Source organism: Hydra viridissima, unplaced genomic scaffold (assembly GCF_058129835.1).
Source record: "Hydra viridissima isolate aposymbiotic clone 2 unplaced genomic scaffold, HvirCarnegie_v1 scaffold_1, whole genome shotgun sequence".
NCBI lineage: Eukaryota > Metazoa > Cnidaria > Hydrozoa > Anthoathecata > Hydridae > Hydra > Hydra viridissima.
The window spans coordinates 27,022,023-27,045,834 of NW_028324300.1; the positions used below are offsets into that span (position 1 = coordinate 27,022,023).

The following is a 23,812-nucleotide window of genomic DNA, read 5'->3' on the forward strand; positions in this document are numbered from 1 at the left end:
TAAGTCTGTTGATGGTCATACCTAAAATTTGAGTTCGAGTCCTTTATCACGATATAGAATGGCCAGCACTGCCAATTCGCAATAATTTCATCGTTTATCAAATATCTAAGAGGTAGTAACTTTTCTTAAAAGGCTGTTGAGGCATCCTTGACTGCTCTTCCGAACAATTTTCTCTTTTTTAACTTATTCTGGTATGATTAAACCTTCGCCAAACCAATGCAAATAACACTTTTTTCCACTCCTGGAGTTTTACATACAACATCTTTAGTACAACACATGAACATCATCAATACGTTGGGAAGCTAACAACATACAGCCTTCAAGCAACCAACAATTAAGGTAATCATATCAAAACATAAACCACATACAGTTGTGGACAAAATAATAATAGTGGCTAGTAAAACAATGATTTGTGATAATAATTTTATGTAAATTTAAATATAAATTAACAAATTTAGGCATAACAGTAATACAAACACTGAATAATAAAATGGGAGTAAAAAATGTTGATAACACTGTTCAAATTACTTAAGGGAAGTCCCGAATTTTATATAACAACATATCTAGATTTGTAGGTTAAAATAACATATCTGTTGTTTCCTTTCAATTTATTTATATTAGCTTTAAGACTAATTAAAGGTAAGATTAATTTTAGTGTTAATTTATTGGAATATATAAAATAATCGTATAAATTTTTTTTATAAATAGAAATTATGGGTCGCGCAAAGCATTGTAGTGCAGAAAAGAGACAACTAATTATTAAATTAAAACAAGAAGGGAAAACATACAAATTTATTCAAGAGACATTAAGTTGTTCTCCTATGATGATTAGAAATGCTCTAAAACGGAAAAATGTAGGCGAAACAAGGGGCCGAAAACAAAAAACGACTGAACATGAAGACAGATTGATAAAACGTGCTGCAGCACGTTTTATCTGCAAAAAACGTTTTGTGAACTTTGTTTAACTGCAAAAAGCGTTTTGTGAAATTCACAAAAAATTTGGTTACTTTAACAAAACATTTGGTGAATATTTATGCACCAAATGTTTTTGTTAAAGTAACCAAATTATTTGGTAAAATTTAGCTTGCAGTATATTCACAATAAGCATAGTTAATCATAATTATAGTGACATTAATAAATTTTTGTGTTTTGTTGAAACTACGATGCCTAAGAATTAATAAAGAAAAAAAAGTGGCTACTAAATCTCGTTTTTTTCTCCTAAACCAAACATATTTGGTTAAATTAACAAAACAAGTTTTTGCAGTGTGCTGTTGCCGATCCTTTTGTAACTTCCCGCCATATTAAAGAAGATTTAAATTTAAGCGTTTCTTCGAGAACAGTGCGTAGGCGGTTAGTACAAAGTAAGTTAGTCGCCAAAAGCCCAAGAAAAGTTCCCCTTTTGAAAAAACGCATGCAGATTGGCCTGTTTCAAAATGGCGTAATATTTTGTGGTCTGATGAAAGCAAAATTGTTTTATTTGGGTAAGGTGGACGCAGGATGTATGTAAGGAGGCCACCTAACTCTGCATACAAACCTCAATACACCATAAAAACTGTAAAACATGGCGGAGCAAGAATAAATATTTGGGGTTGTTTTTCTTATTATGGCGTAGGGCCAATCTATAAGATTGATGGTATTATGGACCAAGACATATACCTTCAAATATTACAAAATACTATGTTGCCCTATGCAGAAGAAGATATGCCCCTTAGATGGGTTTATATGCAGGACAACGATCCAAAGCATACCAGTCGCAGGGTAAAAAGTTGGTTCATCGAGAAAAGGGTTGCAGTTATGGATTGGCCTGCACAGTCACAGGATCTCAATCCGACCGAAAACATTTGGACGGATGTAAAAGAGGCAGTTTATAGTCAAAAACCAAAAAATCAGCAGGAGTTATGGCAAGTCGTCCAGAATGCTTGGAACAACATTCCTTAAGAACGTTGTCAAAATTTGATTAACTCAATGCCGAATACCTGCAAAGCTGTGATAAAAAACCGGGGGCATGCGATTAAATGTAAATTTTTTACTATTGTTTAATTAAATTTATATCATTTTTTTATTAATAATATAAATTATTTGCAATATAACATTAAATAAATTAACATCACTATTATTATGTCCAACCTGTTTTTTATACTTGTATAATTATTATAAATAAAAGCAAAAATTTAAAATTTTCTACTAATTAGTTTAGCATCTCACACCTATTTAATTAATAATCCAGTATTACTATTTCATTTTCAGTAACTGTTTAAAGATAATAATATTAATTCGTTAATTTCAATCACACTACTATCATTTTGTCCACAACTGTAGATACTTGCCACTACCATACAAATTTAGCATTGCCGGTAATAATTCAAATTAGGTCTCTCTAGTCCTGTGATCGATTTACGGATCTCCAAAAAACGTGTTTCACCTCAATGTTTTATACAAACACAAAGCTATTCCCTGGCTACACCTCCAGTGCTTGTATAACCTCGATTGAAATTCGAACGAACAACGACAGCTTTATTCTTCTCATTCATTGGCTTTCACGATGACTTGAATAATTTCTGCGTCATGGGATAAAATTATTTTTGAAATCCCCAGTTAAAAGAAAAAGTTAGCTTGGCAATATTGCTACGTAACTAAGCAATAACCAAAGTGATCAGTTCTGATTCTTTATCGCAATGCTAATTCTTGCAATCATCCCAATGGTAATTCAATGGTAGTTACTCCATTTAAGGGTCCTTGTTGCATTTAATTGTATATCCTATTTAATACCTGATCATTTTTCCATGGTTAAAACATTAAAAGCACAAGTATTTTAATTGTAGTTTTATTGCAAGAATAAGTTTGTTATCATAATGGTTACATAGCGGCCTAATCGAGAAGTGTTTTTACATAGTGAGTTTATTTTGTCAATAAACCTTTGAAATGTTACCTGAAAAAAAATGCAAATCGTCATTAAGGTAAGTTTGAAAAGTGTAAGCGTGGAAGCTGAGAGATAACCCAGAACATAGACATAGAAAAAAGTGAAAAAAATAGTAACTTAATTTGAAAAACACTGTCAGATATTTGAAAAATACCGCATCCTTTTTATGTATAAACAATCATCTTCCTAAACATTTCTCTGTATAAAATTAAAATTTTTTGTAGTTTTTTCCAGTAAATTCTCACAACTTTAAAATTCAGAAAACTGAACAAAATTTGAACGAATATTTTATTTAAACTATTTTTGAGTTATTGCTGTTAAGTATCAAAAAAGGGAAAGATTCCTTACTTACCTTAATCTTGGTCACTTTTGCCTTTTAAGACAAAGTTCTGTGATATCATACTTTCAAATATGCTAACTTTTTTTAAAACTAAACCGTTTTTGAACGTTGTGAAAAGGCAATAAAAATAAACTTGTGAGGTCCACAGAAGAAAAAGAGCCAAAAATACGTCACTTACTTGCCATTTATCAAAAGTGAGCATGTCAAAACAAATTCAAGTTTCTATATGTATTTCAAGAATAAATAAAACAAGACAATTTTGACATCTCGTAAATAAATACACAAATAATTTACAAAATAAAGTCAAAAATAAAAAGAAAGTAATCATTGTAATAAATTTGAGTACATGATGTATCTTATTACCTTTGAACAAACGCATAAGAGAGCAATTCTGTTGCCGTAGGTCGTAATGAAGGGTCCCTAAATTACAAATTAAAAAGTTTGCATTTTCATCAAAATTATAATAAAAGTATTTTAAAAATTCATTAAAAAATAAATAAAAAGAAACTTTTATTTTTACCTATTTAAACAGTCATCTACAAACTTTTTACAGGCAGTTGAGGAACCATCAGGTAGATGGGGTATTGTTGGCCCAATTCCAATCTTCAAAATGGCAACTCCTGGTTCAAGTTCAAACCAAGGTGGTTTTGCTGTTAGCATCTCTATAACAGTACATCCAAACGACCTATGAAGAAAAAAGAAAAACATGTAATTACAATACTTATGCAGTTCTTGCATTAAATTAATGATCCAAAGTTGTACTCACCATATATCAGTCTTCCCACCAACTACATCACTTTTTACAATTTCAGGACTTAACCAGTAAGGGTTAAGAAAGACCACGCATCTTGCTCTTGGAATAAATTCCTGAAAGATATTATTTATAAGAAAATAATAAGATTTTATACTTATAAAATAGTAATTATACTTATAAAAAAAATTAACTTTTATAAAATAACTTTACTTCGATTTCTTTCAAAGCACCAAAATCAGCAAGTTTGCAGTTACCACCTGAGTCTAATAGTATATTGGCACCTGTATAAGTACAAACTCATTGCAATTCACAACAAAGTCACATTTTCAATAAACATTTACCTGGTGTAAAAATGACATAATACCTATTATTCAAAAATATTGTTAAATCTTCAAGTTAAGTCACTTGGTATTTTTTAATAATCTTCTGCACATGATACTAGTTTCCCTTTACTTCATCAATACTAATACTTTGCCTCTATCCTTAAAATACTACTAGTGTCCAGTACTAACAATATTTCTAGCATATAGCACTAAACTTAATACTAGTGTCCAGTACTAAAGATAGTTTATACAACTTTGAATTCACATTTGGTTAAACGTGCATTTAGTATTATAAACAAAGAAAAGACCTTTAATATTCCTGTGTATGATGTTTTGGGAGTGCAAGTAGTTAATCCCTTCAAGAATTTGATAACAGTAAAATGATGCCTCTTTTTCCTCTAAAGCACCATCTTTTAATAATTTATCATGAAGCGATCCCTAAAAAGAAAATGTGATTTTTAAATAACTTTTTTAAAGACTTTCAATAGAAATACAGTAATGCAACATCTGATATTCTTCTTCCTAATTTACTATTTAAGTAAGTTTGCTAAAACTGCAACTTTGCTGTTGTCTCAAAGCAAACAAATCAGTCTGTAATTACAGAAACTCTAATCATAAATATTACGTTTTACATTAAAAAACTTTAAATTAACTTAGTTATTAATACAGCGGAGAAAATAGAATTAGCCTCACCTTTATTTTTTGTTCTAATTTAACAAAATTCGCAGGTAAACAATTATGAAATCTACTTTATTTCTTATTACTTCTACTGCAACTAAAAAGTTTATAAATTGGTATGTTTAACTAATTCCAAATGGAAAAAAAATTAAAAGCATTCAATTTGTGGAGAAAATTGAATTAGCCTCATTAACATTATATACAAAAAATAAAGAAAATATTTTATTTTAACGCTCATTTAGTATTTAGTATAGCGTCCTGAATTTTTAATGACTTCAATATGCGGTTTGACATACTAGTCACAAGATTTTGGATAGTTTCTATAGATATTTCATTCCAAGCTTCTCTGATACGAGTTTTCAGCTCCAAGGTGCATTCAAATTGCTTACCATTTTCATAAACCTTTCTAGAAAGTATTCCCCATAGATTTTCAATTGGGTTAAGATCTGGACTACGTGCGGGCCATTCTATTACGTGAATATTTTTTTCTCTAAACCAAGCTTTTGTAAGCTTTGAATTATGGATAGTAGCATTATCTTGTTTGAAAGTGAAACTTTCACCCATCAATTCCTCACCATGTTCAAGTAAACTTATTTCTAATAAGTCAATGTAGTCCTGTGAATTCATTTTTGTTGAAATCCATGCCAGTGGAAGTTTTCCAGCAAAGGAAAAAGCCCCCCAAACCATAACATTTCCACCCCCAAAGTTACGACTCATCCGAGTTTCTTTCTCTTTTCGAAGATCGTGCCAGTAATATTGATAGCCATCAGGACCATCTAGATTGAACTTTTTTTCATCACTAAAGAGAACTTGATGCCACTCTTCTTGCCAAGACATGTGTTCTTTTGCAAATTGTAATCTAACTTTTTTATGACGAGCAGTAAGTTTTGGTTTTGGTTTACGCTTTTTCCAAACTGTGTTTGGATCTTCATGTAAGATTTGTCTCACACGTTAAACAGATACAGGTAATTGTAAATCAGCACGAATTTGAGATGCAGTCATGTGCTGAGCAGCAGCACAACGTACAATAACTTGTTTAGTACGATTATCAATTTTAAGTTTGCCACCACTTCCCTTATAAGCTCCATAATTAACGCCAATCTTGAATTGATTGTTAACCTTTTTTGGAGATCTTTTAATTTTCTTCGCAATTTCCAGATTAGATAAGCCTGTATCTTTGTATGCTTTGATTACTGCTAATTCTTCATTCGTTAAATGCTTACCACGTCCCATTTCAAATTAAGGTGTCAAAAACCAAATGTTAAAAACTTTATAAGCACTGATTTCACAGTCTTTGTTTAACTTACAAATAATAATAAAAAACTAACTCACAAATGCGTATCACTAGATCAAAATATACAAGTAAACTGAAAATAATTATCGATGAGGCTAATTCTATTTGCTACCGCAAATATCAAGTATTATACATTTTATGGTTTTATCAAATGTACCGCAATTTAATTATGCTATATTATAATCTAAAAAGTTGTTGTTTGTAACAGTAATTATATGTGTGTGGATACAAAAGTTGTACCGCACAAACTTGTTTACAGATTTACAAAGTATTGGATCAGCATATGGTGAGGCTAATTCTATTTTCTCCACTGTATTATTATTATTTATCTTAACTTAATTTAACTTAGGGGTATCCAGAAACTTTTGTTAAAAAAAAAAGATCATGTGACGTAGAATTAAAGCATAAAGCATATTACGTTTTCTTTTGAAACTTGAATGCATAGTTAGATTTCTAGGCTTTATGGCAAGAGCACTTTCTGTATGCCACAACAACTTATTAACAATCTTTACATCAACCTAAAGTCTAAAAACTGTTGTCTAATGGTTCCATTTAAAGAACTATTTATGTTAATCTTTGTCTTCAAAAATTTATATACTCAATCAGCCTAAGATAACTCCAAAAGCAACACATGTAACCTTTTGCCAACAGAATTTGCCTAGATTCAACAAAGGTAAATGACAATTGTGTGGCATTTTGATGGACAGCAAATCTTGGATATACTTGACACACTTTTGTTGCAAGTAAATAAATTTATCATGTGCCGGTGTTGGAGAATTTCAAAGAGCAGTTGTCTAGTGAGGCCAAGTTAAGCCTATATGGTCACCACCATGCTTAAATTGACAGCTCACCTTCTGATCCAGTGCTTGGATAAGTAAAAAACCATAATTGCTCAAACATATCAAAGACTTCCTTTCACCTGTTGTTAGTGTCATTGAGAAGCAATGACTAGTCAGGCACCAAAAACATGAAAATCTTCCGTGAGAGGACGAAACCTCATCTCAAAAAAGTTGTTTGAGAGTCTACCTCAACAACAAAGCCATTTCAATAATCAACCATTCACTCTACTTACCGAACCTGGCACCTTGTAATATATGGCTTTTTAGCAAAATCAAACAACACCTAACTGACAATAAAGAAGTCCAAAGCTTAAAATGGCTGATTACAGTTAGAATAGAAGAGTAAGCTCAAAACATTAGAGAAGTATTGAGAGAAAGTATATCAAAAAGTATATATTATTAAAAGTAAGTATGCATCGATATTAAAAAGTATATTTATAAGTACATAGATATTAAAGGCAAACACTTTGAGCGTTAAATTAAATTAACGGGAAATACTTTGAGTATATATTTGAATATTGTTTGAGCAATTGAATCAAAGATATGAATATGTTACACTTTTGTTTGTAACTCATTATATCATTACTTTTGGACACTCCTACAACAGAACGCTTCTACTCTAGTACTATCTACCACCTTCTATCTGACTATTGAATATCATCTAACTATCAAATTTAACTATGTCATAAATTTAAAACCAAAAACGTTTCAGCATAAATCTTTATTAGTTAGCAGATGAAACTATTTTCACAGTAAAAAGTTTGTAAATTATTGGTCACATAAATATCACAAACTATTATATGACAAACAGCTACATAGGTGAAGTAAAATAAGCAAAAAAAGACAATTCAACAAGAAACTTCAGATGGACAAATGTAACTCAATGATACCACATTAAAGAGCTTTTTCAAATTAGAAAAACTACAATATTATAGTAAAAAGTGTAATCTTAAAAAAGTGAAATAAAATTGATTGGACCTATAAAATCCACTTACCCCTTCCATATATTCCATAAATATAGAGAGGGATGTTGCACCTGGGAATGTTTCAGCTAGAGATGTGCCAAAATATTTTATAATTCGCTCATGATTCAAATTTTTATAAAGGTTGATTCCATTTTGAAGTTCTTCCACCTCTTTCAATATGGTATTGTTAATGAGTCCAATATCAATGCATTTAACAGCGCGTTCTTTGCCAGTATTTAAATCTTTGCAATAATAAACCTAACAAATAAAAAAAATATTATCAACCACGGAAATTCATAAATCAATTTACAATAAAAAACATTAAACTTATATATTATATATTATATATTTATATATAAAACATAAACTTATATATATATAGATTATAAAACATAAAAACTTAATTGTTTAATAAGACTGTTCATGATAAAGTAACTACTTCACATGTCGACAAATTACTAAATAAATTACACCAAGATAAAGAAAATTAATTGTCAGCACGAACAGATTCCTCAGAGCTTTCGTCAGAGCTTTCCTCAGAACTGTTCAAATTAAAATTATAATCACAATTATTTAAAAATAGATCCATGCTAATATTTACTTTAATCTACCTTGTGATATTTACTTTAATCTACTGTCTAGTTTTATTTAATTTTTTTTCGTAACAAGATTCATGAGATAAAACACTAGCAAGAACTTATTGTCTTTAACAGCCTGTAGGCAGTGCAGAAGCACCTTGAGTAGGTATATAAAATAAGTAAAATGAATTGTTTTACTAATTGATAATTTAAGAATTAAAATAAAATACTCTGAAAACCTGGCCGTATATCTAAACTTAAATGTAAAAAGCTTAAACACATCATTAAAGAAAAAATTTCTTCTTGTAAGGCGAATTTATGAATTACTTTCTTTGAACTAATGATAGTTTCTTTCTTGCAAGGAAAATTTAAGAAAATGTTCTTTATTGAAAATATATTTGCATGGGCTTCAAACTTTACAACCTCTAACCTAATGTAATTGTCTTTCCAATAGCTCTTCATTGTTTTATTAAATTACTCAGTTGAACCAAATAACATCATCAAAATGATTAAGGATGTTGTAAAATATTACTTTGAACAATAAAAGTGGTTATTTTTAACAATTCAAAACAGAAAAAAATAATTATAATCAAAAAGACCTAATTCATAGGTATAAATCCTTTATGAAAATCAGCATCAGCATATAATTTTAAATCTTGTCAATCTTGTGGTCTATCTACCAAAAAAGCATTATTTTTTAAAACTTATTTTAGTGAGACTGTTAATTTTCTAAAAAACATTTGTAATGAAGGAATCTTTTTTGATGTAATGTTGTTACAGACTGTGTTACAGACATACTTTTAATTGCTAGAGAAGTAACTAAAAATAACATTTGTAAAAAGTCAAAATAGTGCAGATTGTGGGATATCGATACAGAAGATTAATTCTATGATAACAAATGAAGAGAAAATCTAGTGCCTGCTTCAAGATACTGAAGTTACGAAAATTCACTGAAAGCACACACCAAGAAATTGTTCAAAAACACTGCAATCATTAGAAAAAAAGCCATTTTTGAAATGTGTACATAAAACCTTAGAGCATTATGAAAATTTCACTGATGCTATACCCCACTAAACAATGCTGCATTGTTTAGTGAGGCATTGCATTAATTAAATTAATTTTAAAAATAAAAAAAATAATTAGAGAAAACCTTTTTTTGAAATGTTCAAATGTTCAAAACATTTTATATGGTGACAAACACACACACAAAAAAAAAATCACAAGCTACCAAAAATCACTACTTTTAGTTATGTTTAGGGTCTATTCATATTTAGGGATCAGGAATGTTTAATATTTGAGTGAAAGCAATTAAAAAAAAAAAAAAAAAAAACTTCAAACATTTATCTTTTCTTTCAAAAATGTTAATTTCAAAATTTTAAAAATAAATTTACATAAAACTTTTTGTGAACAAAACAAGTATATATTTTATATGTAATATATTTCATCATTACAGTACATACATACATAGGTATGTATGTATGTATGTATGTATGTATGTATGTATGTATGTATGTATGTATGTATGTATGTATGTATGTATGTATGTATGTATGTATGTATGTATGTATGTATGTATGCATGCATGTATGTATGCATGTATGTATGCATGTATGTATGCATGTATGTATGCATATATATACTGCCATTGTTATATATTTAGAAATTTAATTACATGAATTATGGTATTTAAATTATAACCTGGTATATAGAACAGCTAACTGCAAGCTATTTTTAATTTATTTAATACTATTTTTTATACATCCTTTTTCAAAAACTTTATTGATTAAAGTTTAAATTTTCTTTCTTTCAAATTCAAATTATGTCTTTAGACATCAAGATTGATTTATTGATTGATAAAGATTAGTGAAGATAGTGATACATGATAAACAAGAAAACTCTTTTTAAATGTTATCTTTTTGAAATGTTATATATATTATTATTACATGTTATAAATATTACTCATTCTATAAAAATTCAAACTTAAGATTTTTAATGCATTCATTTCTAATTTTCAATTTATTGATATATTTTAAAAACAAGAATCTTTAAAAATTTTATTTATAAATCTCTTTTCATTTTGTAAAAGGAACTCATCTCTAAAACTAAACTTGAAACTAAGAAATCTGCAATAAAGTTTTAAAACAATATTAAGATTAGATGCCTACCTGTTTGAAAATTTATTTTCCTCACACAAACAATGCACACATCAAAGTCTCAAAAAAGCTAAAACTTAAAGTTAAACCAACCATCTTTTCATATTCTGAATATTGACTGCTAAGCATTTTGGTTTTCTATTAACAGCAAATAAAGTCATACTAAATTTAATTTCTAGTTCATTCATGAGGTATAATTTTCCAAAAATATCCCTCAAAAATCGTCACAAAAAACCGCTAACACATAGTTAAAATATTTTGGTTTTTATTGGCAAAAACTATTAAAATTATTAGCTCCCTAATCACCACCTTGTAAGGGGCAAGGAAAGGTCAGAGGGGGTGAACAACCCCCAGAGTCAATGACTAGGGTATTTCTGGTTCCAGCCATAAACACCCTGAACATTGAGTCCGGGGTGGTTTAAACCTGGCCTACAACCTTCCCTGGAAAAGATGCAAAATTTGGTGAGGATCGGATCAAAACTGTTTATTTCTATAAAAAACACACCCACATACATACATACAAATTTTGGGCTTTATATATTAGATGTATTTTAAAGAAAATAATTTAAAAAAATGTATTTTAACGAAAAATGCACTACATATCTGATTTTATTACCTGATTAGCGAATAGTTCCGAAATACGAGTTCCGATGATCGGGTACAAAAAGCAGCTATTAAATAAAAAAGTGAATAAATTTAAAAAAATTTTTTTTTTAACTTTTATATTTGAGAGGTGATAAAAAAAAATGTTGACAATTGAGTATTAATTCAACCTACTCTGTGTAAGTATTATTTTTTAATTAGTTAAAAATTAACACTTACTATTAAATAGAGATAAAATGAAAAATTGTTGTGAATAACATCTTCAAGATGCTATTAGCGAGTTGGTTTTCAAATTATTTTGTAAATTGTAATAACAAAATGATTGTAAAGTGATAATGTATGTAAAGTGTTAACAAATGACGCGATTCTAAAACTATATAAAAAGGAGGGGAGTATGTAAAATGGCAGATTTGCAGTCAGGCGGGAAAAATAATATCAAGTTCATAAAGAACAGTGTCTTATTAGTGTATCAGGGAATGTGAAATAAAATTCCCCTAAATATTAAAAAAATTGAAATTTAAAAAAATTTAAAAAACTGCAAATAAATAAAAAAAAAAAAAAAATAAACGAAAATAACCGATCGCGCGAAAATTTTGGCACGATGATCTGGTCAAGAAATTGGGTAATTTTATTTCTTCTAATAATACTTTGGGTAGTTTATACCGGGTAATATCCGACCCGAAGGATAGGGTATCGGGTACTTAAACTCAATAAAATTGTTCGTCTTAACTTTTTAAAATTGTCCGTCTACAGGTATTCGGGTCGGGTTTTCGCTCGCTACTTGATTGGACGTTCAAGCATATTTTTTTCTGCATTGCTTTTTTAATTACACAACCTGGTTTTTATCTTTTCTATTAAAAAGTTACAACAAATTAATTTTTTACTATTACTTTAAAAAATACCTTCTTTTTTTTATTTTTTTTTTTAAATAATGTACTACTTAAAAATAAGTATTAGAGCTAAAATATATTTTTTAAATTATAAAAATACAATTGTTAAAAACAATTTTAACGCTTACAGAGGCCAAAACTTTTCATTACGTAATGTACCGATTTTTATGTTTTTCGCTTTAACGACACTTTAATAACCGAACTTTGTGATTAAATCATTCATTTCCAAATAAACTAAGACTTTTCTTTCTATTCGAACACTGAATAAATTGCAACAAAAAAAAAACTGTTTATTCCCAGATGTCGAACGAATTTTGTTGGGAACGAGAAAAAATATCTAAAAAAAAATATCTCCTTGAGTTATACAACAAAGCATATTCAACAATTTAAAAATAAAAGCAGTGTCAGCACGCACGTGAGTTGTGGAAAACAGTAAAATATGATCGGTGATCGGAAGAAATTTACGTCAAAGTTATTTAGTGGCAATTTGGCGTAATGGAGGGATGTGCCAATCCGATATTTATGCGTGGTTTTGGCGTCGGAGTGTTTTTATGTGGCAAATTACCATAAGTGTGTCATATTTCGCACACTTATGGCAACTATTAAAAACCAATTTATCTATATTAACGGCTTTAAAATTTGTATAAATACAGCAAACAATTTCTTAGTGGCAAATAGTTGATTGGCATGTTGATTAAAAAGTAACAAATGTAAGAGTGACAAATGTAAAAAAACGGTGTTGATCTTCAAATTTTGTGATACATAATCGGTATTATTTATGATCACCTTCGGATCAATCGGTCTTTGTATGAAAAAAAAATAAACGAATTAAGTGAGTCAAAATCCAAAAAAACCACCACCCAAAAAAAACTATTGCTAGAAACTAATATATTAGGCCGGGTGAACAAAAATGAGCAATTGCTTTTACTCAGTAATTGGTCAGCTTTACGTGAATAGAAACTTCAACAACTTTCCTTAAGTTTTTATTCACGTAAAATTGAGCAATTACTGAGTAAATTGCTTACCTTTACGTGAGTAAAAATATGAGGAAAACTGCTGAAGTTTTAATTCACTTAAAGCTGACCAATTACTGAGTAAAAGCAATTGCTCATTTTTATTGCATTGTCCTCATTTTTAACATTTATTACTACTCTATTTTGAATATATGATGACGTCTTTATAAATGAGTTTCCACGGAAGTGTTGATATTCAGAGATTGATTTGATTGAGGACTTAATCTATATTGTAATCATCATGGTGTAAAGATGAATGTTGTACTTAAAGCGGAGCTTTTTTAAGCTCCATTTTAAGTCACCATAGTCTTTTGGATTGCCCTTAATTAATTCTTCCGTTTTATGTGCCATCTCAGTCATGAAAATGAGTCAGCATAAATGTTGCATACTTTACATAGTATGAAAGTTAAATCGAGTTTCTCAGATTTAAACATTTAGATAAACGCAAAAAAAGTATTTTTGAAACTTTTATAGCTTATAACTTACCAGCTTTGCTTTTGTAAGATGGCTTCTGGGGCTTTTGTAAGAAGGCTTCTGGGGCTTTTGCCTCATATCCAAATAATTTATCTAACAAGTATATAAATTAAAAAATGAAATGAAACACTGATAAATCTTTTCTATAACTTTACTTAGGTGTAAACTGTGTTTGTGTAAAAAAAAACTTTAAACATCGATCAACAATTTTAGCAAAAGGATGAGATTTTAACTTTATTGAAAAAAGGTTAAAAAATCTTAAACAAAATCAGCAAATTTACCTGCTGAAACAAAATCTGAAATTCATTCAACTTTCTATAAAACTGACATTGAAACTTAGTTTTATTCGCCAATGGCAGTCATCGCCAGATTATGGAGTTACGTTTTAATGCAAAGTTTAGAGGCAATTATTTTATATATATATATATATATATATATATATATATATATATATATATATATATATATATATATAAATAAATAAAATATATAATATATATACATATATATGTATATATTGGTGTGCAGGTAATGTTTAAATGTTCACGTGTCCTAGCATTGCTTACTCATAATTATCTACAAAACAGTTCATGTATTGAACAATATAGCATTGCCTAATGTTGCTCAAGGAATATGAATTGTGATTATTTGGCTCCATTGTACATTTCAGATATCCCTTGTTTACCAACATATATCAATTTTTATAGATTGAGGAAAAAACCGAATTCACTGTAATAAATACATTAACAGAATCAAAATGAACTTCTAAACATATCTCAGCAATCCTTATCTGCAGCGACTCTTATTATTTACAACAACTCTTGAAGGCATCATGCATCGCTAACTATATTGGATTTTAGACACAATTATGAATTAAACAAAAATTTGAGGCAAAACTCAGGTTCATTGAGGCAATTCTTTTTCAAGCATAAAAGTTTAGGAATTGTATTTTTGTTTTTTTTTCTTCATCCAAAAACATTTTGCACCGATACAATAAGCAATAAATATAATTGGCCAATCTGAAAAAGTAAAGCAAAAATAAAACTTCAATGCATGTTATGACTTTCAACCAAAAAAAGGTTTGCAACATAAATTGAAATCAATAAGAAGATTGCTGATAAAGCTTTTAATAGAAATTTTCTGATTCAGTCTAGAAAAAACTTCATAAAATTCATATTTAGCAAGTATTTCTGTGACTAAATGTTTTAGCAAGTGCATTATTAGATAAAAGCACGGAAATCACTTGTTTATTAATGGCTTTCCTTTTAGCAGCTAGCTTTGGAATCATTAAGTTATAGGTTTTTAAACATAGACAGATAAAAGTTTGGTTATGTCCAACAAATCTCAAAAAAGAAAAAAAATTATTTTGTTAAAAACACTTGGGGTGAAGCAAAAAAACAGTATTAGGTACTCACTGCATAATTCCAAAGGCACACACTGTAACATTAAAAGGAACAGGAGTTGGTGTTGACCATTTGCAGGAGTGGGTGTTGACCATCATTCCAGACTTTGTTCATTTGATAGATTATCCTAAGATGATAATGTAATGGAGAATATAATTACAAAATTTTGAAAAAAGATATTCAGGATAAGCACACAAAAAATACATACACTTTTTTGCTGTACATGTTGCAATAAATATTTCTTACATTCAAATTATCAAAAAATAAACAGGAAATTATCAAGGAATATATCTTTTTTTTGCAGATTAGAAATTATATTCATGTTTCAGAGTTAAAAACATTTTTTAAAAAAATCAATTTTTTGAAAAAATATGAGGGCAATTGCCCCTAACTCATAAGTTAATCATCCCAGTAAGTGCTCTATTGAAATATTTTAGGAGATTACAACTTTTGGTTTATGGAAAACAAGTTTTACCTGGAAAGTTTAAAATTTCAAAATCATAAACTTTTTTACAAAAAAATTTAAAAGAAAAAAAAAAAACAAATTAAAAACTTTTTTTTGGTATGCTATATTTTTCTTCAAAATTTGTATTGAGGAGAAAAACGAAAAAAAATATTTTGAAAAAAAAGTCTAAGAATTAAATTAGCAAATAAACTATTATTTATATCCATCCATTAAAAAAAAAATTACAAAAATTAAAAAGTTTTATACTCATTTTTGCATAATGAGCATTATGAAGCATAATTGAATAACAACTCATACCAAAACTAATAACTCCAGAAAACCCAGTTCATTTTGAATAAAGTTTCTCAGTTATTCTCTATCCACTTAGTATTATAGAATGAGCAAAAATAAAATTAGTTTCAAGAATGTGAAATCCATTAATGTTTATAAATGTTGACATTTTATTAAAAGCTTTTCTATTTTCAAAACATGTTTTACAGTAAATAGGTAAAATACAATGCCGTTGTGTAAAATCAGTGCAGTGCTGCACTGACTTTAAACAAATTATATGTAAGATATGATACCTCACCTGGCCAGTCAAAAACTTTGAGTTGCAGTAAAAAATCACCACCAAGTATTTCCAGAGATTCATATCTTTTTTTTTTATTACTTCGTAAAAACTTTAAACTTGCCTAAATGACTTTTTCACTTTGTAGATTCCATTTTTGATGTTACCAACAAACATTTGATAGTAATTCTTAATTGAATCAACATCTTTTTTGTAAGTTCACTCTTCCTTGAAAAAGATTTAAATGTTCCTTTATGTTCTTTGACCAGATTTCTTAGTCTTCTCCAGAGTAACTACTGCAAATTGCCAACACACCTCAACTTTTCCAGAATAATATCACCATGTTTCTTGTTGAGATTATATTTAGTTACTTCATCACATGATGAGGTTTCACTATCTTCATTAGTTAAACCACGCTTTTTCCCTGAAAATTGAAAATGTTCAACTGAACTTATTGCATTACAACAAAATCATCCAAAATCTCACAATCACGTAAAGTCCTAAGATAAAAATTGAATTTTCATATTAAAAAATTAAACACACATATGACTTTTTTTCCAAACATAATTATTCTTTTAAATTATTGTACAGTTTGGAACTTCAGTTCTAACATTTTATGCAACTTAGAGGGATTCATAAGCCAAGAACCATACAAATCAAGAAAAAATTTATAATTCTCTATGCAAAATTAATCCTACTTCTCTAAATAGATTTCCTGCTGGCAGTTAATCACAATCAATATATTCTTAAATCAAACAATCAAATCTTCTGAAAAATCTAAAACTTCACTTAATTTTAACTTTGAATCAGAAAAATACTTTAGACTACATCACTAATTATTAAAAGAAGAAAAAGCTCACCAATAAATACTTTTGTACCTCATAAGCAATTAAAAAAAGGTAAGCTTTTTTACCTGTGGCCTGAGATTTATACATCACATGGCATGTTTGTCCAACGTACTAAAAAAACCTAAATTGACACCTAAAGTTTTATACAATTTATTCGTGAAAATGTTGCCATGCAACTTTTCTGACTTGAATAGTATTCTTAAATATCAAATATCTGGAAAAAGTGAAAAAAATATGAAACTGAATTTTTGCCAATAGTTAGTAAACATATCATAGATTTGATTGTGTTGTTCATCTCAATAAAACTATTCTAAACTTAATTTTAAATGTCCAACAAAGATGAAACTCAAGAAATTTTTTCTAAATTTTGATTTCATGAGAGAATTTAAAAGATGAGCAAAAGAAATAATATTTTTTTGAAAGAAATTGTTAAAAACTACATTTAACTTTGGTTCTAACTATATATAGATGTCTTGGGAAAGTTTTTATTTTTTGCCGTACAAATGCTTTTCTAAAAAAAGACATTAAGAATTTACATAATCATTTTTTTTGAAATTTTAAAATGTCATTTTTTTAATTTTTGATCACCTGATTGCATAGGTCACTGGAGAAGATACAAAAGATACAACTTCCATCAAGATTATGGATCCTGGCTTTTGCAGTGTATTGTCAACTTCAAAAGAAGAATTAGGCAAAGTAATTAAAGAAACTTTTAGCCATAAAGTATAAATAAAAAATATAATAAACTAAAAGCACACTAAATGTTGGTTTTATCCAGCAAAAAGCATATTTATTTCTTTGCTTTTTTCTTTAAAGCAACATAATTTAGTAATTCTCTTTTCTGTAACATAAGTTAGTTTGTATTAAAAGAAAATATATTCTTGTTGAAACCTGTAAATTAAAGATGTTTTTTTCATCAAAATCTTATAAATTTTATATCTCTCTCAGATTCTTAAGCATTAACCCTGAAACTTAAAACGCGAAATTTATCTTGGTCAATGCATGCATATAAATTGTGAAGCTAAAATGAATTCTCAATTTTTTATCTTTATATTGGAAGCATTATCCCTAAATCTCTTTTTGAAATAGTAATAATGCTTTAAACTGAAACTTTCTGTTTCAACTTAGAATGACTTTGTTAAGTAATTCAAACTTAGCAAGAGTTCTAGATGTTTTAACAAGTATATTACCACTCTGGGCAAAAAGAATTGATGACAAGGCAGAGCACAGATATAAAAAAGCTCACTTGTGTATATAAGTATGTATGTATGTATGTATGTATGTATGTATGTATGTATGTATGTATGTATGTATGTATGTATGTATGTATGTATGTATGCATGTATGTATGTATGTATATACACACACAGCATTTCTATCAGTTACTTGTTTGATAAAAAATATAACCATTTTGTTATGCCAATAGTGGTGAAATAAATATTTATTGAGTGTATATGCTTTTATGTAAAAAAGTTAATTCAGCGTAACTCTGTTAGGAAGTACTAGTTGCAGAGAGTTTATAAAAAATTTGATGCAGCATTTCCGATATCTTATGTCAACTTTTTTGGAATAGGCAAGTAATAGATTTGATTTGAGAAATTAGTAAAAAAATTTATTAAAAGTAAAAAGGCTAGAGCCTCATTGAGAATTGAAGAGATTTAATAAACAAGTAATGTGTGGGGTGATTTTAGACAGTGTCATATCAGACACAAACACTTTATCCAAAGCATTGGATAAGCTCAACATGAAAAAGACCACACTTGCTGATCATTTTAAAAGGAAAACATCTTAGCACTCAGGGTGGAGAACCAATGATACCTGTTGATGTTGAAGTTATGATGATTGATAGTCTACTCTTTTGTGCTCAGTGGAGTTTCTCACTTTCTTTATTTGATCTGCAGTATTGCATAAAAAGATACTTTGACAGACATGGTATTAATGTAAAGCAGTTTAAGTACAATTATCCAGGAAAAGATTGGGCTAAAAACTTCATGCCTCAGCACAAACACCAATTTGTTGAATGTCTTTCACAGAACATTAAACAAAATAGTGCAGTAAATAGTGTTTTGCTCTGTTATATTGTATATCAAGCTGTCCATTTGTAAGACACCTGAGGAGAGGCTGGCACTGACAGATACTGGCATAACAGAAGCAAAAGGCTGGTACAATAATAGTACCATATATGAGACATTTGTTGGACAAAAAAAAACCTTGATCTTGTACAACATGAAAAACAACAACTATCAATACTGTAAGGCAGATCCAGACAATATTTAACCATAAAAAGTGTAATAGTTACAGCAAGTATACAATAGTTATGTATGATACTTGTCTATTGTTTTATATTATTGTTACATCCCTTGAATATGCAGTTTATCAACTGTTTAATTGCCAAAAATCCTAAAATTGCCTAAAATCATTATTTGACTGTATCTAAATACTTACAATTATTTATCATTACAAATATCATAAAGAATTGATCATTATCAATAATTCATTATTGTAAGCTCTTTGATTTAAATTTTATTCTGCCCTAATTGTCCTACACAGCTTAGTATACTAAGTATATTAAAAAAAAAAAAATGTGACATTAACTATTAATATCATATAAATTAGCAAATAGAACATTAGTATTTAGTAAATTACATACATTTCAATTAGTACAAGCTTTGCACAGAATATTTATACAAAACACACGTGTTTCTTGTAAGATGTTTCTTGTAAGAAACACACCCTATACCTTGTGCAAAACATATTTAAACTCTCAACTGTAAACTTTGCGATCTCCTAAGCTGTTGGGTTTATGTATGCCGTGATTTGACTTTAAAGATAATTTTTATCATAAACAAATAAACACACACAAACTATTCTTCACTTTTTTTTTATTAGTTTTTAAAAAAATTACTAAAAAACATAATAGAAAATTTAAAAAATTTAAGAGAAGTTAATGAAATTCAATACATAAATTTTTCTGCATGGTTTTGTTCTGTTGGCAGCTGAAATCATCATCAATGCAACAAGATTGAGATTTTAGGTTTTCGTTCTTTCTGCAGTCTGATCTTTTCTAAAGAAGTTTTTTCAAAATTTAACTTTGGTTAAATTTAGAGTAATTCAGTTCTCATTGAAGTAATATGAGTTGTATTTATCTTTTTACAGAAAAGTAAGATTTATTAGCTAAATTGAAGTTAAGCTTCAAAAAACAGTTTAGAATGAACCTTAAAATCTTAAACAGATCATCTTTTTTAACAAGTTATCTTTGTAAAAGCTGGAGTTGCAACTTAATGATGAAGTGGCTCTGAGTAAATACAGGAGCAAGTTGTACTGCTACTTACTGGCACCTCAATGACAGGCCCAGCAAATTAAGTCAGAGTACCAGGCTTCTTGTTTAATTAGTTTTAACAATAAGGACATTTTAAATATAGGGAGAGTGGTGAGAGAATAAGTGGGACATAAGAGAAGTGTGGTAGCACATCTTTCTGTCTTCTTTGCACTAAATTTATGAGTTCCATAATGAAACGCACTTCTATTTGAAATTCATTTTTTCATTGAATTCATGAAATTCATTGATTACTTCAATTTGGCGCATGCAAATCATTAGATTTTTAGGTATTGAAAGGTTATCAAAAAAACATCATTTTAAATAAACAATGTTATGTTTAAATTATAGGAAGTTTAGATTATTTCTAGACAGATAAAAGGGAGAAAATGCAGATCTCACAACTATTCACTATAGAAAATTTTGAAATATTATTAAAAAAAATTTTTTTTTTAATTTGCTATTGTTAAAAGTTTTGATTTACTAATATCGATATATATAAGTGAGCCAGGTTGAGCCGTATTTTATGTAGATAAACTGAAAATGTTAAAAGTGCAACTTTGCGTATTTAATAGAAAAGCGCATAATTATTGCATAATTTGCAACAATTGTAAAGAGCTGAAATGTTTGTAAATGAATTATTTTGAACACTTCTTTATGTTAAAAGTTCTTTAATATCATTCTTTTAACTTTATCTTTTTTTCTTTTTTTTTTTTTTAGTTTTTATAAACAACTTTTTTTAATTTTAGTTCAAACAAATGTTGAGACATTTAAGTCAAAAAAAATGCTGAGACAAAATAAAGTAAATCATGACATTAAAATAGATTTGAAGTTTTTAACTACGACAAAGACGAGCAAACTATTTCGTAATCTAACTTTATCTCATTTAAGATAAATGAAAAATATACAAAATAAGTTTAGGGAAAATAGTGGAAGGTTTTTTTTGCGTAAAATAGCAGACGGCGTCCGAGACGTTTGAGACTTACTGATCGAAGCGTCATAGAAGAACATTTGGAAAACAAACCCTATCTATAAAACAATCTTTAAAAAGCTTTCCCCCTCTTAACATAATTGACGACATGAGAGCGCAGTGTATAGTGGAGAAGGTTGACTTTTTAAAAAAGAAATTTGAACAAAGAATAATTCCTCATTAAAGAGTGTTTTTATGGTTAACACATAAAAACTGTTTTTAAGATTTTTTAAAACAATTTTTGAGTTTACCAACTGGTAGATGTAGATGTAATAATAAATAGAATAATAATAGAAATGTTTTTTTTTAAAAAAAACTATTTGAAATGACCAAATTATAAATGTAAATTACCTTTTAATGTTTTGACATCTGATTATTTCATATCAGTTTAAATTAAAATTATGATTAGTAAAACTACGATGGATCAACGATTTTATTTTATATGATGTTTTCGGTTTACTTTATTTCAGTTTATTTCATTTCAGTTTTGCTCATAAAACTGTTCATCGAAATTTTAACTTATTGTCATTAATTTAGCTGCATGACTTTGGTATCAAGCAGCAGGAGCTAGTGGCTTTGCTGGCAATGTCAAGTTTTCACAGATTATTTTAAATGGACATCAAACGCATGTTGCAATTTTTATTTAAAAAGTATGCTTACAATATTAAAATAAAAAATTTCCTCCAAGAGGCTTACCCTTACAGATGTATTCTTTAAATCCGATAATCAACCTAACTTATTCTTTAAATCCGATAATCAACCTAACTTATTCTTTAAATCCGATAATCAACCTAACTTATTCTTTAAATCCGATAATCAACCTAACTTATTCTTTAAATCCGATAATCAACCTAACTTATTCTTTAAATCCGATAATCAACCTAACTTATTCTTTAAATCCGATAATCAACCTAACTTATTCTTTAAATCCGATAATCAACCTAACTTATTCTTTAAATCCGATAATCAACCTAACTTATTCTTTAAATCCGATAATCAACCTAACTTATTCTTTAAATCCGATAATCAACCTAACTTATTCTTTAAATCCGATAAACTTCAGTTTGTGGATTTTCTAAATACAAAATGTTATTTATTGTAAGAATATTTAATGCACTTAATTTTCGATCGAAGGTGTTTATGATATTGATAAAGATGTTTTTTGTTTTCTATCATGAAAGGTGGTCAACTATTTTATACCCAATAAGCTTGAACCTCCCCAGTCCCTAACAAGCTTGTTTAAAAGATTGTTGATCATCATTTCACAAAGACTTTACTATGTTGATTTTACTTTACTATGTTGAGCTTAAAATTATTTTGCATCTTTCATAAGCGTTATGCATTTAGCTCAAAAATTTGCACCTCCCCAGTTTTATGAGGGGTGCTTATCCCATAAAAATACGGGGTTTCCACGGAAATCAATCAAACAGAAATATTTTTGAACATAAACATGATTCACTTTTAAGCGTTCATTTTAAAATTGAAAGATTCATGCGTGTAAGAAAGATATTCAACCTATTAGGATTTTTTTTTAAGTCATTTAAAATGTTAGAATTAAAGAAAATGACCATCATCATGATTCACATCCATTTTCGAAAACCAGAAAGTCACTGTTTTATTACAAATCGTGTTCCGAATGCAAAAGTAAAAATGATATTAGAATTAAACATGATAAACGATGTTCTATTGAAGATGACGAAACAGATAGTATCTTTCACTGCCCTACGTCATCAATACGTCATCTCATACTCGAAAAAGCAACTTAATGAATCGTGTTCAAAATTGTTCTGTTTTTCTCAAGAGTGAACTTATGATTTAAAATCAGGGAATAGAGGTCAAAATATTAAAAAAATTTAGTTTAATTTGAAAAGTTAACTTAAAAGAGTGTTGTGTCAAAGTCTCATAAAGGCGTATACTCTGGTGGCATGTTTTTCAATTGACTTTTTTTTTCAAAACTCCATTAACATATGAACTGTGTCGTTATACGAAGCCATTGAACGAAAAAAAATGATGGTAAACAAAAGGAACACTCTGCAACTTTTGTCGTAAGCTTATCAAAACAAAAAGCAAATGTTTTGCTTTGGTTACAAATATAAAGCCTTGTGAAGCGTATGTAGCTCATTTTAAACTACTCTTCGAAGACAAAATAAAAATTGGGAGCGCCTCGTTTCACATGACACAACTACAAAAACTAATTAAAAGATAAGTAGACACAATTCATATTTTTATTCAGTTGAAACCAAATTTTTAATGTAAAAGAAAGAAATTCAGTATATTCTTTCCGACAGGTAGTTTTAGAAAATGCTTTAAAAGTCCTTTGACTTATTCTCAAAGAAAGTTATAATTGCTCCAAAACAGAGCATGAGTGTTTAAATTGTAAACTTTACACCTGGAAAGTGATAGCTGTATTATAACAGCGATTTGAAATTCAGGACGTA

The 23,812-nt window shown here is 28.5% G+C and overlaps 2 protein-coding genes across 4 annotated transcripts in view; both read right to left on the reverse strand.

Moving 5' to 3' along the window:
* The window catches only part of LOC149894193 (mitogen-activated protein kinase kinase kinase 2-like), a 162,605-nt gene extending 139,159 nt beyond the window's left edge, over positions 1-23,446 (reverse strand). The window contains exons 1-7 of one of the 3 annotated variants that reach the window (XM_090076195.1): positions 22,433-23,446; positions 20,304-22,109; positions 19,739-20,152; positions 16,262-17,761; positions 15,240-15,354; positions 13,837-13,917; positions 11,461-11,515 (exon numbers count right to left, since the gene is read on the reverse strand). The gene's annotated coding sequence lies outside the window, so the exon portion shown is untranslated. The other 2 variants (XM_090076194.1, XM_090076193.1) reach the window with 2 other exon arrangements.
* On the reverse strand, positions 2,120-11,162 carry LOC149894206 (mitogen-activated protein kinase kinase kinase 3-like). The gene is made up of 8 exons (XM_090076209.1): positions 10,857-11,162; positions 8,144-8,371; positions 4,646-4,775; positions 4,225-4,295; positions 4,027-4,127; positions 3,781-3,945; positions 3,624-3,680; positions 2,120-3,482 (listed from the first exon to the last, which is right to left on the reverse strand). The coding sequence occupies exons 2-8, from the start codon at positions 8,159-8,161 to the stop codon at positions 3,464-3,466; spliced, it is 561 nt and encodes a 186-aa protein (XP_089932335.1). The 5' UTR covers positions 8,162-8,371; positions 10,857-11,162; the 3' UTR covers positions 2,120-3,463.
* Positions 23,447-23,812: the final 366 nt, after the last annotated feature.

What these genes read in the sequence shown, in the direction of transcription:
- LOC149894206 (XM_090076209.1), bottom strand. An exon ending in GTGCTTTGAAAGAAATCGAA is followed by an intron (nt 4,128 to 4,224) that starts GTAAAGTTATTT and finishes AATATCTTTCAG; the next exon opens with GAATTTATTCCAAGAGCAAG. An exon ending in GGTGGGAAGACTGATATATG is followed by an intron (nt 3,946 to 4,026) that starts GTGAGTACAACT and finishes TTTTCTTCATAG; the next exon opens with GTCGTTTGGATGTACTGTTA.